We start from the raw sequence: 18,777 nt of genomic DNA, 5'->3' as shown, positions 1-18,777 counted from the left end.
TGTTTCCACTGTACTAGTACTTCAGGGGCTCAGCAAATGTGAAATGGCGCCCAGAAATTATTCAAAAATCCAAATGGTGCTCCTTCCCTTCTAAGCCCTGCTGTGTGTCCAAACAGCCGTTTATGACCATAGGTGTGGTATGGTTTTACTCGGAAGAAATTGCTTTACAAAAGTTGTGGTGCTTTTTCTCCTTTAGTCCTTGTGGAAATGAAAAACATTAGCTAACCCTGCATTTTCTTTGAAAAAAATGTAGATTTTAATTTTCACGGCCTACCTCCAATAATTTCTGTAAAACACCTGTGGGGTCAAAATGCTCACTATACCCCTAGATCATTTCCTCAAGTGGTATAGTTTCCAAAATGGGGTAACTTCTTTGGGCTTTCCACTGTTTTGTCCCCTCAGGGGCTTTGCAAATGTGACATGGCCTCCGCAAGCCACTCCTGCTATATTTGAGTTCCAAAAGCCAAATGGCGCTCTTTCACTTCTGAGCTCTGCCCTGTGTCCAAACAGCCATTTAGGACAACATATGCATTTTTTGCTAAACCTACATTTTATTTGAAAAAATGTAGATTTTCATTTTCACGGCCTACTTCCAAAAATTTCTGCAAAAAAACTGTTGGGTCAAAATGCTTACTATGCCCATAAATAAATTCCCCGAGGGGTGTAGTTTCCCAAATGGGGTCACTTTTGGGGGGTTTACACTGTTTTGGTACCACAAGACCTCTTCAAAGCTGACATGCTGCCTAAAATATATTCTAATAGAAAAGGGGCTCCAAAATCCTCTAGGTGCTCCTTTGCTTCTGAGGCCGGTGCTTCAGTCCAGTAGCGCGCTAGAGACACATGTGGGATATTTCCAAAACTGCAGAACCTGGCCAATAAATATTGAGTTGCGTTTCTCTGGTAAAACCTTCTGAGTTACAAAAAAAAAAAAATGGATTCAAAATGAATTTCTGCAAAAAGAGAATGAACTTTGTCAATTTCACCTCTAGTTTGCTTTAATTCCTGCGAAATATCTAATGGGTTAAGACATTTTCTAAATGCTGTTTTGAATACTTTGAGGGTGCAGTTTTTAAAATGAGGTGATTTATTGGGGGTTTCTAATATATAAGGCCCTAAAAGCCACCTCACAACTGAACTGGCCCCTGTAAAAATAGTTTGGAAATTTTCTTGAAAATGTGAGAAATTGCCTTCTAATGTTCAAAAAACTATGCCAATCTAAAGTAGACATATGGGGATGTTAATTAGTGACTATTTTGTGTGGTATAACTATCTGTCTTCCAAGCAGATACATTTAAATTTAGAAAAATGCAAATTTTTTAAATGTTTCGCTACAATTTGGGTATTTTTCACAATTAAATACTGAATGTATCGACCAAATTTTACCACTAACTTAAAGTCCAATATGTCACGAGATAACAATCTCAGAATCACTTGGATAGGTAAAAGCATTAAGAAGTTATTACCACATAAATTGAAACATGTCAGATTTGAAAAATTAGGCACTGTCAGGAAGGTCAAAAGTGGCCAAAGCGGGACGGTGTTAACCCCTAGGCGCACCAGGACGCAACTGTACGTCCGTGTGGCCAGTGTCTTAGCGCACAGGGACGTACAGTTACTGCGTGGTTCCTGGTGCACACTGTTGGCGACATTGTGCACCGGGAACCGGGAGGCCAGCTGTCCCTGACAGATGACACTTCACTGTATACCGATCAGCGGCTTATTTCTGCTGATTTCGGCAATTAATCCCTTGATTGTGGTGATCGATTGCAATCACCGCATTCAGGGGTTTCTAGCTCATCGGCAGACCTCACGATGATATCGTGAGGTTTGCATATGGCTAGCATGGCGATCGGAGGCCAAGTAATGGCCTCCGTGTCTGCCATGTATGGAAGCCTGTCAGGATCAGCCTCCTGATAGACTTCCCGTCAGAGTGACAGGACGTCACTGCCGTTCGCGATGCACACTGTCGATGACAGTGTCTGTGACAGTGTCGGCGACAGTGTGCATCGGGAACCGGGAGGTCAGCTGTCCCTGACAGCTGACACTCCACTGTTGGCGATCAGCGGCTAATTGCGTTTCATGCGGGGCTCGATTGTGATCTCAGCATGTACAGGGTTTGTAGCACATCAGCAGCCCCCATGCAATTGTGGGGGCTGCTGATGCTTTTGATGGCACCCGGCGGCCAGACAACTGCCCCCGGGTCTGCCATGTATGCAAGCCTATGAGGATCAGCCTCTGGCTGGTCCTCATAGACTAACTGTCAGAGTGACTGTGACGTCACACTGACAGTTGGAATACGTTACACTACCTAGATAGTGTAATGTATTCTAACAGCGATCAAATGTGCAGGTAAAAAAAGAAAGTGTAAAAAGTAAAGAAAAAAAAAAAAGTTAAGAAAAATGTGTACCACTTAATTGGCAGTGCAGGGCCCTTAATTTAAAGTGAGAGGTCATAGGTCTGATGGCATGATATCTGTTTTTTAACTCCAACAGTCCAAGAGATCAAAACACGGTGGCGGAGCTGCCGTGACCAATTCCGGCGTGAAATGGGTGAAAGGGGACGCAGCGGGGATGGCGCATCTCGCAAGCGACCGTATATGTATACCCAACAGCTGATGTTCTTGAAGGACATCATGGAGATGCGCACGTAAGAGTTTCTGCCATTGCATGTGTCTAATGTGTGTTCGCCCATGTCCTGTTTGCCATCGTGTTGTTGTAGGCATTGTTATATATTCTGTTCTAACGTAATTTCCTCTTTCTAGAACCACAGACAATTTGGAGGATACCGCAGAAGAGACAGACGTGGGCGAGTCTCGGCCGGAACCTCCTGCTGCCCCTGTCCTGCCCCCTAGCCCAGAGCCGACACCCCTGGAGCCCGCCCCTGGCCAGTCCGCACGGGCCGTCGCCTCTCCGGCAGAGGAGCGCCCCGTGCGTGCCCGCACTCGCCGGGCCCGTGCTCAACAGGCCTCCGCAGCGGGGCAAGTAGATGCCCGGGTCCTGGACTATCTACGGCGAGCCGCTGATGAGGACGGGAACGACGCCTTTGGCCGAAGCATCGTTCCCCTCCTCCGGCTGGTCCCCATGGACCGTATGGGCCGTCTGCAAGCGTCGATCGTGACGTTGATCGACGCTTCCAGACCGCCCCACAATCCGCACGTGTGCTTCACGGCCATTGAACAGTGGCGCAGTACAGCCATGCCGGCCACCACGCCCCAGGTGCCGGGCCCATTCCACCCAGGCCCCCAGATGCACCGCCCGCATCCGTATATGCGCCCTATGGCTCCCCACTTCCCTGGCCCAACATACCCCGGACAACATCAGCACCACTATGCTGCCGAGGAACAACCTACACAGCTCCAGGTCCAGCATAGTGGTGATGAAATGCAGGCCTATTCGTCCCCGGGCCACCAGTACCAACACCTTTAAGTGTGTTGGAGGCCAGAATTTGTGACGCCACACTATTTTTGGGTGCAGGGATGCCAACTCGCCGTCCTGTTTTTGTGTTGGATCGATATTATACACCATGTTGGTGTTTTTTGTTTGATGAATCATTTTTGGGCTTTTGCAAAACCCTGTATTAAAAACTTTAATGTTGAATGGTTATATTTCGTGTTGTTTTTCATTGATAGCCCTCCACACAATGTTTGGCCCACATTTCCTTGGCCTATACCCTCGCACACCTCTGGGATTTGGGTCCAATGAATACACACGTGATATGAGGTTTTAGTTAATCACTCGGGGTTTGATATGGTTTGCAAGAGGTGCGGACGTTTAGGTGCTGTCATGGGCCCCGAGGCAAACTATGTACACTAGCAATTGGCCTTTCCAAACTTTCGCCCACACAACATTCTATCTCCAGAAAGAAGGTTGCCAACTTTATAAAGTCCTGCTCAAACCTAGACAGATGTAAGGTCGCAGCCCGCGACTCCTCTTGTTTTGCAAGTCCCTAACCCAACAACAACCACGAAAAAATAAAAACCCCAGCCCACATGTGACGTGTGTAGGTAAGCCGACAAACAACAGAGAACCCTTCAAAGGTCATCACGCACCCACGGTGCGGCTCCAGATCGACATTCCAAATATGCCGCCAAAGTATCCCTCATGCGAGGGCGGGATGAGAGAGATCGGCCGAGAGGAATAACCGGGACACTGAGGCTGCTGCCTGCATCTGTAAGTATATGTGCTGCATCAAAGGTAGCATCATTAATGCAGCAGAAGTTATGCAGACCGACACACAATTCTATAACACGTGTCACATTCTGCATGGACAATTGCATTGTCGTCCCAAAGACACGCCACCTGCGCGACATAATGGCAAAGCCATATTCCACACATCGACGAGCTCGGCAGAGGCGGAGATTAAGGTGCTAAACCTGCTTCTCCCAGCAAGCAGGGGTTGGGCCAGCTGGCCTATTTGTAGGCTGGCCTGGCATGAATCTCCTCTGCGTTTTTGACGCGCGTTGCAAACGCTAGTCATGCGCGCGTTTAAAACGCAACAACGCTGCGTATACGCAGGCAAAACGCAATGCCAACGCGCGCAAAACGCAGCGTTTTTTGCGCGCGCAAAACGCACACGCTCGTGTAAACGAGGCCTAAAGCTGGTGCAGGCATACCATATTGAGAGACAGGATTACCCCCTATAGATGTAACTATGTTTTGTATAGAAAGCAAACATTGATTCATATTACTTTCACGCAATGTGTCGTTGAGTTCGCCATTATGGTTTAGTTGTGCATTCCTGAAAAAGCCTTCAGCTAATTTTTCCTGATATTTTTGCCACAACTGTGCAGCATCCAAAAGTCCACAAAAAAAACAGCAAAATCGTAAACAAATGCCGCAAGCGATGTGGACTATCGCTGACGCATGGTGGTGCCACAGTGTCCTCTGTAGATAATGCCACAGTGCCCTATACCAATAATGCCACAATGCCCTCCTTAGATAATGCCACAGTGCCCTCTGTAGATAGTGCCACACACACCCCTTATAGATAGTGTTACATCCCCTATAGAGAGTGCCACACACACCCATAGATAGCGGCACACGCACACTTCCCCTATAGATAGGGCCACACACACCTCCTATACATAGTGCCACACCCCCTATAGATACTTCCCCTATAGATAGCTCCATTGGGGCTCACTCCAGTAAAAGTATCCCCAGCCCCATCATTGCTGATGCTCTGGTCGGGGATTCCTCTCCTGGAGGAGCCACTGACGTCACTATCCATGTATGGACAGTGACGTCAGGGTCTCCTCCTGGACTAGAATCTCCGGCCAAATTGTTGCTGATGCTCTTGCCAGGGATTCCTCTCCTGGAGGAGCACCTGGACCGGAATCCCCAGCCAGAGTGTTGCCGACACTCTGGCTGGGGATTCCTCTCCTGGAGGAGCCCGATGCAACTGTCCATATATGGACCGTTACATCAGGGGCTCCTCCAGGAGAACGTCGACAACGCTTTGGCGCTGTCGACAGGATGCGCTGTGTGGGACACTATCTACAGGTGGGGTGGCCCTATCTTCAGGAGGATATGTGTGGCACTATCTACATGGGCAGGCAGGCACTTTCTACAGGGGGCTGTGTGGGGCGCTATCTACAGGGGGATGGCACTTTCTACAGGGGGTGGTGTGTGGCACTATCTACAGGCGATTCAGGTCCAGGAGGCCCCTTACCTCATCAGTCCATATATAGACAGTGATGTCAGGAGCTACCTCTAGGAGCGGAATCCCCCGCCAGAGCGTCGGCAACTCTCGGTACAGGGATTCCACTTCTGGAAGAGTGAATGTTAGAGCAGGGAGCGGATATTTACCTGCTCTGCCATAATATTCATTTGTATCTGCATCCTGAGGACGCAGATATAATTGAATAAAGCAGTTACCGGGATACATACGGCACAGTAATTTGCCGGGACTATCTCTGTAATTTCAGGACAATCCCGGCAAAATTGGGACAGTTGGCAAATATGTACTATGGGTCTTGAACACATTGTATTTGCTATGATCTTTGGCAACTGTACAACCTAAATTAGAGCATGGAGAAAAACACACACATCTCAACCACTCTTAGGGTATGTGCACATGATAACGACCATTACGTCTGAAATTACGGAGATGTTTTCAGGAGAAAACAGCTCCGTAATTTCAGACGTAATTGCATGTACTCGCGTTTTGCGAGGCGTCAATTACGGCCGTAATTTGGAGCTGTTCTTCATTGGAATCGTTTGACAGCGACGCGTAAATGATAGGTCGTCGGCACAGTACGTCGGCAAACCTATTCAAATGAATGGGCAGATGTTTGCCGACATATTGGAGCCGTATTTTCAGACGTAAATCGAGGGTTAAAACGCCTCGTTTACGTCTGAGAATAGGTTGTGTGAACGCAGCCTTACCATGCCTGGTTAAGGAGATAGTTCTAATGCCTCTATTCCCAATGCTTCTACACCGCATTCCAAATTAGTATGCAAATATTATTTTTCGCTGCTTTTCCTAAATAGTCGATGCAAATGACAGTCAGTATAATCATCAAGCCATCAACCGTTGGAGTATAATGCAAATTTTATTGAACAAATCTCCTAATGATAACAGATTACTTTTTAGAAGTAAAAAATTCAAAATGCATTGTTTCATATTATTATGCACAACAGAGATCTAAACATTTTAAAGGTTGTAAAGAGAACTAAAACGGTAATTTGTTGAATTTGCAGCATCAGGAGGTCATATTTACAGAAATCAAAAGCTCTTTCAGTCAAAAAAAACTTAACAGGCCAAGTTACATGTTAACATAGGACCCCTTCTTTGATATTACCTTCACAATACTTGCATCCATTGAATTTGTGAGTATTTGGACAGTTTTTGCTTGAATATCCTTGCAGGATGTCAGAATAGCCTCCCAGAGCTTCTGTTTTGATGTGAACTGCCTCCCACCCTCATAGATATTTTGCTTGAGGATGCTCCAAAGGTTCTCAATAGGGTTGAGGTCAGGGGAACATGGGGGCCACACCATGAGTTTCTCTCCTTTTATGCCCATAGCAGCCAATGACACAGAGGTATTCTTTGCAGCATGAGATGGTGCATTGTCATGCATGAAGATAATTTTGCTATGGAAGGCACGGTTCTTCTTTTTGTACCACAGAAGAAAGTGGTCAGTCATAAACTCTACGTACTTTTCAGAGGTCATTTTCACACCGTCAGGGACCCTAAAGGGGCCTACCAGCTCTCTCCCCATTTATTCCAGCCCAAAACATGACTCTGCCATCTCCTTGCTGACGTCGCAGCCTTGTGTGGTGGCCATTCACCAACCATCCATAACTCCATCCATCTTGACCATCCAGGGTTGCACGGCACTCATCAGTAAACAACACGGTTTGAAAATTAGTCTTCATGTATTTCTGAGCCCATAGCAACCATTTTTGCTTGTGGGCATTGTTTAGGGGTGGCTGAGTAATAGCTTTATGCACACTTGCAAACCTCTGGAGGATCCTACACCTTGAGGTTCGCGGGACTCTAGAAGCACCAGCGGCTTCAAATACCTGTTTGCTGCTTTGCAATGGCATTTTAGCAGCTGCTCTCCTAATCCTATTAATTTGTCTGGCAGAAACCTTCCTCATTATGCCTTTATCTGAACGAACCCGTCCGTGCTCTGAATCAGCCACAAATCTTTTCACAGTACAATGATCACGCCTAAGTTTTCTTGAAATGTCCAATGTTTTCATACCTTGTCCAAGGTATTGCACTATTTCATGCTTTTCGGCAGCAGAGAGATCCTTTTTCTTTCCCATATTGCTTGAAACCTGTGGCCTGCTTAATAATGTTGGAACGTCCTTCTTAAGTAGTATTCCTTTGATTGGGCACACCTGGCAAACTAATTATCACAGGTGTCTGAGATTGATTACAATGATCCAAAGAGCCCTAAGACACAATACCATCCATGAGTTTAATTGAAAAACTAATAATTAAATGTTTATGACTAGAGATGAGCGAACTTTTCAAAAGTTCGGTTCGGCTAGTTCGCCAAATTTCACAAAAAAGTTCGATTCGGACCGAACTAGTTCGGACCGAACCTGTCACTTCCGTGCGCCGAGCATGCTACTGTCCAGGGTGCTGATAGAGTTATTGGGCTGCACTAACTCTTTCAGCAACCTTGACAGTACATGCTCGGCGCGCGGAAAATACAATTTAAATGTAATAAAAAAATAAAAATTATACGTTCGTACTTACTATCCTCCTGTCCGGCCTCCAGCGATGACGTTTCATCCCTTTCGCCGCTGCAGCCAATCACAGGCTGTAGTGGCGGTCACACACGTCAGGATGACGCTTCATCCCACGTGACCGCCTCTGCAGCCAATCACAGGCTGCAGCGGCGACATGGATGAAACGTCATCGCTGGAGGCCGGACAGGAGGAAAGTAAGTATGAACGTATTATATTTTTTTTCGGCATGTATGTATGTTGTCATGTATGTATGTATGTATATATGTGCATGCATGTTTGCATGTATGTTGGCATGTATGTATATATGTGCATGTGTGTATGTATATTTGCATGTATGTTTGTTTGCATGTATGTATGTATGTTTGCATGAATGTATGTTTGTATGTTTGCATGTATGTATGTATGTATGTTTGCATGTATGTATGTTGTCATGTATGTATGTATGTATGTTGTCATGTATGTATGTATATATGTGCATGTATGTTTGCATGTATGTTGGCATGTATGTATATATGTGCTTGTTTGTATGTATATTTGCATGTATATATTTGCATGTATGTATGTATGTTTGCATGTGTGTATGTTTGCATGTATGTATGTATGTATGTTGGCATGTATGTATATATGTGCATGTATATTTGCATGTATATATTTGCATGTATGTATGTATGTTTGCATGAATGTATGTTTGTATGTATGTATGTTTGCATTTTATGTATGTTTGCATGTATGTATGTATGTATGTTTGCATGTATGTATGTATGTATGTATGTATGTATGTATGTTGTCATGTATGTATGTTGTCATGTATGTATGTTGTCATGTATGTATGTATATATGTGCATGTATGTTTGCATGTATGTATATATGTGCATGTTTGTATGTATATTTGCATGTATATATTTGCATTTATGTATGTATGTTTGCATTTATGTATGTTTGCATGAATGTATATTTGCATGAATGTATATTTGTATGTATGTATGTTGTCATGTATGTATGTTGTCATGTATGTATGTATATATGTGCATGTATGTTTGCATGTATGTTGGCATGTATGTATATATGTGCATGTTTGTATGTATATTTGCATGTATGTTTGCATGTATGTATGTATGCTGTCATGTATGTATGTTTGCATGTTTTTATTTTTGCATGTATGTTTGCATGTATGTTTATATATATGTGCATGCATGTAATTATGTTTGCATTTATTTGTTTGCATGTATATTTGTGCATGCTTGTATATATGTATGTATGTATCTTTGCATGTTTGTATGTATGTTTTCATGTGTGTGTGTATGCATGTATGTATGATAGTTTGCATGTATGTATGTATATATGTGTGTATGTTTGCATGTATATATGTGCATGCTTGTATATATGTATGTATGTATGTATGTATGTTTGTATATATGCATGTATGTATGTATGTTTGCATGTATGTTTGTTTGTTTGTATATATGTCTGTATGGCCATGTATGATACTGTCTGCTGGCGCCCTGTATCTAAGTCAACTTCGCGGCAGGCTTCTATACATGGTATAACAGTCAGTATCACACATTAAACTGAATCTAAGCCTACGACATGTTTTATTTCATTATTTTTTTTTTTTACAGGTTTGGTGTGTGGACTACGTCGGTTTCGAGGACTACTTCGATGACGGTTTTTTTTTTCTACAATAAAATGGTTAATGAGGGTTGTGTTGGGGGTGCTTTATTTCAATAAAATATTTTATCTATATCTTTGTCTTTTTCTTTTCAAATTTTATTACTACCACTTTAGTAATGGCCGCTGTCTGAGTGACAACATCCATTACTAAGGCGAGGCTTAGTGTTAGCCGGTGCAGAGGCTAACACTAACCACCATTATTACCCCGGTACCCACCACCACCAGGGGTGCCGGGAAGAGCCAGGTACGATCCAGTACCCGACCATCTGTTGTGATGGTCGGGTTCTGGGGCGGCCGCAGGCTGGTATTATGAGGCTGGGAAGGGCCAAAAACAGTGGACCTTCCCACCCTTGTAATGCTAGGCTGCTGCTGCTGTGTTGTATCTGGCTGGTTATAAAAGTGGGGGGACCCCACGTCATTTTTTTTTAATTATTTATTTTTTAAAAATTTTTTTAAAAAAAAAGACATGGGGTTCCACCCAATTTATCATAACCAGCCACATACAACACAGTGTTATTAGCCTGGGAATGAACAAAACCAGTGGCCCTTCCCACCCATGTAATGCCAGACTGCTGCGGCCTTGTATATGGCTGGTTATTAAAAATGTGGGGGATCCAACGTCTATTGTTAAATTTGTTAAATTCAACAAAAAAAAACGACGTGGGGGTCCCCCCCATTTTTATAACCAGCCCGATCCAACAGAGCAGCAGCAGCCTAGCATTACAAGGGTGGGAAGGTCCACTGTTTTTGGCCCTTCCCAGCCTCATAATACCAGCCTACGACCGCCCCAGTACCCGACCATCACAACAGATGGTCAGGTACTGGATCGTACCAAGCTCTTCCCGGCACCCCTGGTGGTGGTGGGTACCGGGGTAATAATGGGTGGTTAGTGCTAGCCTCTGCACCGGCTAACACTAAGTACCGCCTTAATAATGGACGCTGTCAATCAGCCAACTGCCATTATCTAGGCACTAATAAAGTTTAAAAAAAAACACAAAGACAATTCTTTTTTATTGAAATAAGAAATCCCCAACAAAACCCTCGTTAACCATTTTATTAAAATTTGAAAAAACGTAGATCTACGCAGTAGTCCAACGAATCGAAGATGTAGTCCAATCGGTACATCAAAATCTGCAACAACATAAAAAAACAGTTATCAATGTGAACAATAACAATACTTCTACTCACCTACACACATATATACACGCACACAAACAACCATACACAAACACACACATATACACAAACACACATATACACACATATAAACAAACACATATACAAAAACACACAAACATCTAACACAAACATATACACAAATACACCCATATATACACACACATATACACAAACACACCCATATATACACAAACACACACATAAACACACACCCATATACACACATATACACAAACACACACATATACAAAAACACATACACACAAACATCTACACACAAACATATACACATACACCCATATATACACACATATATACACAAACATATACACAAGCACATATACACAAACACACCCATATATACACAAACACACACACACATATAAAAACAAAAACAGACAAAGACACATACCCAAACACACACACTGTTTCTTTTAAATGCTGCTGGGGAACCCTCTCGATCCACTATATAAGGCTGCGCTATAGTGCAGCATTTAAAAGAAACAGGATCCTGACCTGTTCATAGAGTTTAAGGCAGCACAGAGTATTTCAGGAGATGAGCGTGCAGATTCAGTGCTGCTGTGAACTCTGCTCTTACCATTACGTAGCTTTCAGTCTGTTACCTCTCCTCCACTCCTGTCCTCAAGAACACCTTCACATGATTGGCAAGTCACCACGTAATGGTAAGAGCAGAGTTCACAGCAGCACAGAGTATTTCAGGAGATGAGCGTGCAGATCTTGTGCGGGGTGGTTACTTGCCAATCATGTGAAGGTGTTATTGAGGACAGGAGTGGAGGAGAGGTAACAGACTGAGCTACGTAATGGTAAGAGCAGAGTTCACAACAGCACAGAATCTGCACGCTCCTCTCCTGAAATATTCTGTGCTGCTGTGAACTCTGCTCTTACCATTATGTAGCTCTCAGTCTGTTACGTCTCCTCCACTCCTGTCCTCAAGAACACCTTCACATGATTGGCAAGTCACCACGTAATGGTAAGAGCAGAGTTCACAGCAGCACAGAGTATTTCAGGAGATGAGCGTGCGGATCTTGTGCGGAGTGGTGACTTGCCAATCTTGTGAAGGTGTTATTGAGGACAGGAGTGGAGGAGAGGTAACAGACTGAACTACGTAATGGTAAGAGCAGAGTTCACAGCAGCACAGAATCTGCACGCTGCTCTCCTGAAATATTCTGTGCTGCTGTGAACTCTGCTCTTACCATTACGTAGCTCTCAGTCTGTTACCTCTCCTCCACTCCTGTCCTCAAGAACACCTTCACATGATTGGCAAGTCACCACCCCGCACAAGATCCGCACGCTCATCTCCTGAAATACTCTGTGCTGCTGTGAACTCTGCTCTTACCGTTACGTGGTGACTTGCCAATCATGAAGGTGTTATTGAGGACAGTAGTGGAGGAGAGGTAACAGACTGAGAGCTACGTAATGGTAAGAGCAGAGTTCACAGCAGCACTGAATCTGCACGCTCCTCTCCTGAAATATTCTGTGCTGCTGTGAACTCTGCTCTTACCATTATGTAGCTCTCAGTCTGTTACCTCTCCTCCACTCCTGTCCTCAAGAACACCTTCACATGATTGGCAAGTCACCACCCCGCACAAGATCCGCACGCTCATCTCCTGAAATACTCTGTGCTGCTGTGAACTCTGCTCTTACCGTTACGTGGTGACTTGCCAATCATGAAGGTGTTATTGAGGACAGTAGTGGAGGAGAGGTAACAGACTGAGAGCTACGTAATGGTAAGAGCAGAGTTCACAGCAGCACTGAATCTGCACGCTCCTCTCCTGAAATATTCTGTGCTGCTGTGAACTCTGCTCTTACCATTATGTAGCTCTCAGTCTGTTACCTCTCCTCCACTCCTGTCCTCAAGAACACCTTCACATGATTGGCAAGTCACCACCCCGCACAAGATCCGCACGCTCATCTCCTGAAATACTCTGTGCTGCTGTGAACTCTGCTCTTACCGTTACGTGGTGACTTGCCAATCATGAAGGTGTTATTGAGGACAGTAGTGGAGGAGAGGTAACAGACTGAGAGCTACGTAATGGTAAGAGCAGAGTTCACAGCAGCACTGAATCTGCACGCTCATCTCCTGAAATACTCTGTGCTGCCTTAAACTCTGTGGACAGGTCAGGATCCTGTTTCTTTTAAATTCTGCACTGTAGCGCAGCCTTATATAGTGGATCGAGCGGGTTCCCTAGCAGCATTTAAAAGAAACAGGATCCTGACCTGTCCACAGAGTTTAAGGCAGCACAGAGTATTTCAGGAGATGAGCACGGCCGGCCACAGGCAGCCGGTCGTTTTTCCAGGCCGTGCTCCCATTATGCACACGACCGTAAAAACTCCCGTTATTGCGGGTCGTAATTACGACCCGCAATAACGGGCTCATAGACTTCTGTTACCCACGGGTACCTTCCCGTTTTCTCACGGGAAGGTGCCTGTGCCGTTAAAGAAATAGAACATGTTCTATTTTTCTATTTTACGGGCCGTGCTGCTATAATTAGGGTATGTTCACACGACAGCGTCCGTAACGGCTGAAATTTCGGGGATGTTTCCGCCTGAAAACATCCCCGTAATTTCAGCCGTAACGGCATTTGCAGGCGCTTGAACGCCGCGTCCATTACGGACGTAATTGGTGCTGCTATTCATTGGATATTCATTGGTTATTCAATGAATAACGGCTCCAATTACGGCCAAAGAAGTGACCGGTCACTTCTTTGACGCGGGCGTCTATTTACGCGCCGTCATTTGACAGCGGCGCGTAAATATACGCCTCGTGTGAACAGACAAACGTCTGCCCATTGCTTTCAATGGGCAGATGTTTGTCAGCGCTATCGAGGCGCTATTTTCGGGCGTAATTCGGGGCAAAAACACCCGAATTCCGTCCGTAATTAGGGCGTGTGAACACAGGATATGTTCACACGCACTAATTACGGACGTAATTCGGGCGTTTTTGCCCCGAATTACGTCCGAAAATAGCGCCTCGATAGCGCTGACAAACCCCCAAAAAGTATATAAATGCAAAAAAGCCAAGGTCTGAACATAAAGGACTACTAAATAGTGGTAATGGGGAGTTGGTCACAGGGGATCAAGAGAAGGCAGAGTTACTAAATGGGTTCTTTAACTCTGTATATACAACAGAAGAAAGAGCAGCTGATAGAGCCGGTACCAGTGCTGTTAATATATCAGTTGATATACTGAATTGGATGAATGTAGATTTGGTCCAAGCTAAATAAAATAAAATAAATGTACACAAAGCCCCGAGACCACATGGGTTACACCCTAGAGTTCTTAAAGAGCTTAGTTCAGTTATTTCTGTCCCCCTTTTCATAATATTCAGAGATTCTCTAGTGACTGTTATAGTGCCAAGGGACTGGCGCAGGGCAAATGCGGTGCCCATTTTCAAAAAGGGCCCTAGGTCTCCCCGGGTAAGTAAGCTTAACATCCATCGTGGGGAAAATGTTTGAGGGGCTATTGAGGGACTATATACAGGATTATGTGACAAAAATAGTATTATAAGTGACAGCCAGCACGGTTTTACTAAGGACAGAAGTCCCTCATACACGTCTAATGGGTAAATTAAGGACTATAGGTTTAGAAAGTATAGTTTGTAATTGAATTGAGAATTTGTACTCTGAATGATCCCGGTTATAAGTGGTGTACCCCAGGGTTTCGTGCTGGGACCACTATTATTCAACTTATTTATTAATGATATGGAGGATGGGATTAATAGCACTATTTCTATTTTTGCAGATGACACAAAGCTATCATCGCCTTGACCTGCCAAAAACAAACAACACAGCGAGACATAGGGAAAAGCAGTTAACACATGGAAAAAAATATTTTTAAAGGAACAGTGCTCACTTTTTAGGCACACTATATCTTGCACAATTTATAGAATGCAAAACACATACTGTTGGTGACTATAAAGATGGGGGTCACTCTGACATTCTTAACCCCTTGCGTACCTTTGACGTAATAGTACGTCGCTGGCCGCTTATTCCAGCGTACCTTCGACGTACTATTACGGCGCAGGAATAAACTGTCACTATGTGAAATCACATAGTGACAGAACAGCGGCGGCAGCTGTCATTGACAGCTAACCGTCTCTGCTACCGGCCTGGGGACCAATTAGCAGTCCCCAATGCCGGCGATTGCTGTGATTGGTCAGTCTCTGAAGACTGACCAATCACAGCCGTCTGTGACGTCGTCTGCAGGAGAAAGCTCCTGTCACTTTCTCTGATCTCCTCACTTCTGTGAGATACGTGAGGAGATCAGAGAAAGCAGTGTAAAAAAAAAAAAAACACTTTTTATTAACCCCTTCCCGAAAATGGGCGTATAGTAACGCCCTGAGGATGAAGCGGGCACAGGAGCTGTGCTCGCTCCATCTTCATTGGATGTCGGCTGTAATATACAGCCGACATCCCACTGCAACTACAGCGATCACTGTCCTCTCCGATCGCTGTAGTTTAATTAACCCCTTAAATGCCGCTGTCAATAGCGACAGCGGCATTTAAGTGATTGATACAGAGGGAGGGGGCTCCCTCTGCACCCCATTGCCCCCCCGCGAAAAATCGCGGGGTTCTGATGGTTGCAATGGCAACCAGGAAGCCTAGCAACGGCTTCCTGGTTGCCAGGTACGGGAGCCTATTAGGTCCTGACCAAGGCAGGACGTAATAGGCTCAACTGTCAGTTGTAAAGTGACAGTTACAATACACTGCACTACATCAGTACATACAGAAGTAGTGCAGTGTATTGTGCAGGGGATCAGAAGATCAGATCTTCCAGTCCCCTAGTATGTGTAAAATAAAAAGTGAAAAAAAAGTTAAAAAAAAGTTTTAGATAAATAAATAAATACAAGTTTTACATAATAAAAACAATAATCGCCTTGTTTCCCTGATCAAGCCCTTTATAATTAGAAAAAAAATGAAAAAAAAGACAAAAACTAGACATAATAGGTATTGCCGCGTTCGTATCGGCCTGACCTAAAAAAATATTGTATTATTTATCCCGCACGGTGAACACCGTAAAAAAAATACCATAAAAAACAATGGCAGAATTTCCTTTTTTGGTCACGTTTCCAAAAAAATGGAATAAAAAGTGATCAAAAAGTCGCGCGTAGCCAAACATGGTACCAATAAAAACGACAGTGTGTCACGCAAAAAAATGTATGTACTCCGCACAGATTACATATGCCCCCACATTATAAACTGAAACACCAGTAAAACACTAAACAAAACTACTACCAAGCAAAATCTGCGCTCCAAAAGCCAAATGGCGCTCCTTCTGGGCCTGGCAGTGTGCCCAAACAGCGGTTTATGACCACATATGGGGTATTACCGTACTCTGGAGAACCGCTTAACAATTTATGGGGCGTATGTCTCCAGTGGTACAAGCTGGGCCCAATGCATTGGGCACTGAAATAGCATATCTGTGGAAAATGTCAATTTTCAATCTGCAACATCCACTGTGCACTAATTTCTGCAAAACCTTTGGGGGTCAAAATGCTCACTACACTTCTAGATGAATTCCTTGAGGGGTGTAGTTTCCTAAATGGGGTCACTTCTCGGGAGTTTTCACTGTACTCGTACCTCAGCGCAATGCAACATGGCGTCAAAAACAAATTTTGTAAAATCTCCACTCCAAAAACGAAATTGCACTTTTTCAGTTTAGACCCTTGCCGTATGTCCAAATAGCTGTTTACAACCACATATGGGGTATTTCCGTAATCAGGAGAAATTGTGTAACACATTTTGGGGTGTCTTTTCTCCTGTATTCCTTGTGGAAATGAAAAATTCTGAGCTAAATCTACAGGTTATTGGAAAAAAAAAATGTTTTCATTTTCACGGACCAATTCTAATAAAATCTATAAAACACCTGAGGGCTCAAAATGCTCACTACACCTCTAATTTAATTCTTTCTGGGGTATAGTCTCCAAATTGGGATCACATCTGGGGAATTTCTACTGTACTGGTACTTCAGGGACTCTGCAAATGCGACATGGCCCCCAGAAACCAATTCAGCAAAATCTGAGCTGTAAAAATCCAAATGGTGCTCCGTCCCTTCTGAGCCCTGCCATGGGTCCAAACAGCAGTTTATTACCACATAATGGGGTATTTCCGTAATCAGGAGAAATTGCTTTACAAATGTTGAGGTGCTTTTTCTCCTTTATTCCTTATAAAAATTAGAAAATTCTGTGTTTTTTCCAAAAAAAAGTCTCTTTTCATCTTCACAGACTAATTCCAATAAATTCAGCAAAAAACCTGTGGGGTCAAAATGATAACTATACCACTAGAAAAATTCCTTGAGGGGTATAGTTTCCAAAATGGGGTCACTTTTGGGGGGATTCCACTGTTTAGGTCCCTCCAGGGCGTTGCAAACGTGACACGGCACTGAAAACCATTCCAGTAAAATCAGAGCTCCAAAATCCAAATGGCGCTCCTTCCCTTCTGAGCCCTGCTATGGGTCCAAACAGCAGTTTATTACCACATATGGGGTATTTCCGTAATCGCGAGAAATTTCTTTACAAATGTTGGGGTGCTTTCTCTCCTTTATTTCTTGCAAAAATTAGAAATTTTTACGTTTTTCCAGAAAAAAAGTAGATTTTCATTTTCACAGACTAACTCCAGAAAATATAGCAAAATACCTGTGGGGTCAAAATGCTAACTATACCCCTAGATAAATTCCCTGAGGGGTGTAGTTTAAAAAATGGGGGTCACTTTTGGGGGTTTCCACTGTTTTGGCACCACAAGACCTCTTCAAACCTGACATGGTGCCTAAAATATATTCTGAAAAAAGGAGGCCCCAAAATCCAAGAGGTGCTCCTTTGCTTCTGAGGCCGGTGTTTCAGTCCATTATCACACTAGGGCCACATGTGGGATATTTCTAAAAACTGCAGAATCTGGGCAATAAATATTGAGTTGCGTTTCTCAGGTAAAACCTTCTGTGGTACAGAAGAAAATGTATTACATATGAATTTTGTAAAAAAAAATGAAATTTGAAAATTTCAGCTCTACTTTCCTTCAATTCCTGTAAAACGCCTAAAGAGTTGAAACACTTTCTGAATGCTGTTTTGGATACTTTGAGGGGTGCAGTTTTCAAAATGGGGTGTTTTATGGGGGTTTCTAATATATAGGGCAATCAAAACCACTTCAGAACTGAACTCGTCCCTGAAAAAATCGCTTTTTGAAATTTTCTTAAAAATATGAGAAATTGCTGCTAAAATTCTAAGCCTTGTGAGGTCATAGAAAAATAAAAGGATGTTCAAAAAACGATGCAAACATAAAGTAGACATATGGGAGATGTTAATTGGTAACTATTTTGTGTGGTATTACTATCTGTTTTACAAGCAGATACATTTAAAATGGGAAAAATCATAATTTCTTCATATTTTCGCAAATGTTGGTGTTTTTCACAAATAAGCAATGAATTTATCGACCAAATTTTTGCACTAAACTAAAGTCCAATGTGTCACGAGAAAACAATCTCAGAATCAATTGGATAGGTAAAAGCATTCCGGAGTTATTACCACATAAAGTGATACATGTCAGATTTGAAAAAATGGGTCTGGTCCTCAAGGCCAAAATGAGCTGGGTACTCAAGGGGTTAAAAAGAGAGTATTTTGTAAAGATCAGTGCATTAGTGATAAAGTCACTTTAACACTTCATAATATTTAGAGATTCTTTAGTGACTGGTATAGTGCCAAGGGACTGGC

The 18,777-nt window shown here is 43.5% G+C and overlaps 1 protein-coding gene across 1 annotated transcript; it reads left to right on the top strand.

The window, feature by feature from the left end:
- The first annotated feature begins 2,455 nt into the window (after positions 1–2,455).
- Positions 2,456–3,514, top strand: LOC142741144 (uncharacterized). Its single transcript, XM_075850535.1, has 2 exons — positions 2,456–2,646; positions 2,762–3,514. The coding sequence occupies exons 1-2, from the start codon at positions 2,546–2,548 to the stop codon at positions 3,423–3,425; spliced, it is 765 nt and encodes a 254-aa protein (XP_075706650.1). The 5' UTR covers positions 2,456–2,545; the 3' UTR covers positions 3,426–3,514.
- The last annotated feature ends 15,263 nt before the right edge of the window (positions 3,515–18,777 follow it).

Source organism: Rhinoderma darwinii, chromosome 2 (assembly GCF_050947455.1).
Source record: "Rhinoderma darwinii isolate aRhiDar2 chromosome 2, aRhiDar2.hap1, whole genome shotgun sequence".
In the NCBI taxonomy this organism is placed as follows: Eukaryota; Metazoa; Chordata; class Amphibia; order Anura; family Rhinodermatidae; genus Rhinoderma; species Rhinoderma darwinii.
This window is presented reverse-complemented; position numbering and strand designations above follow the sequence as displayed.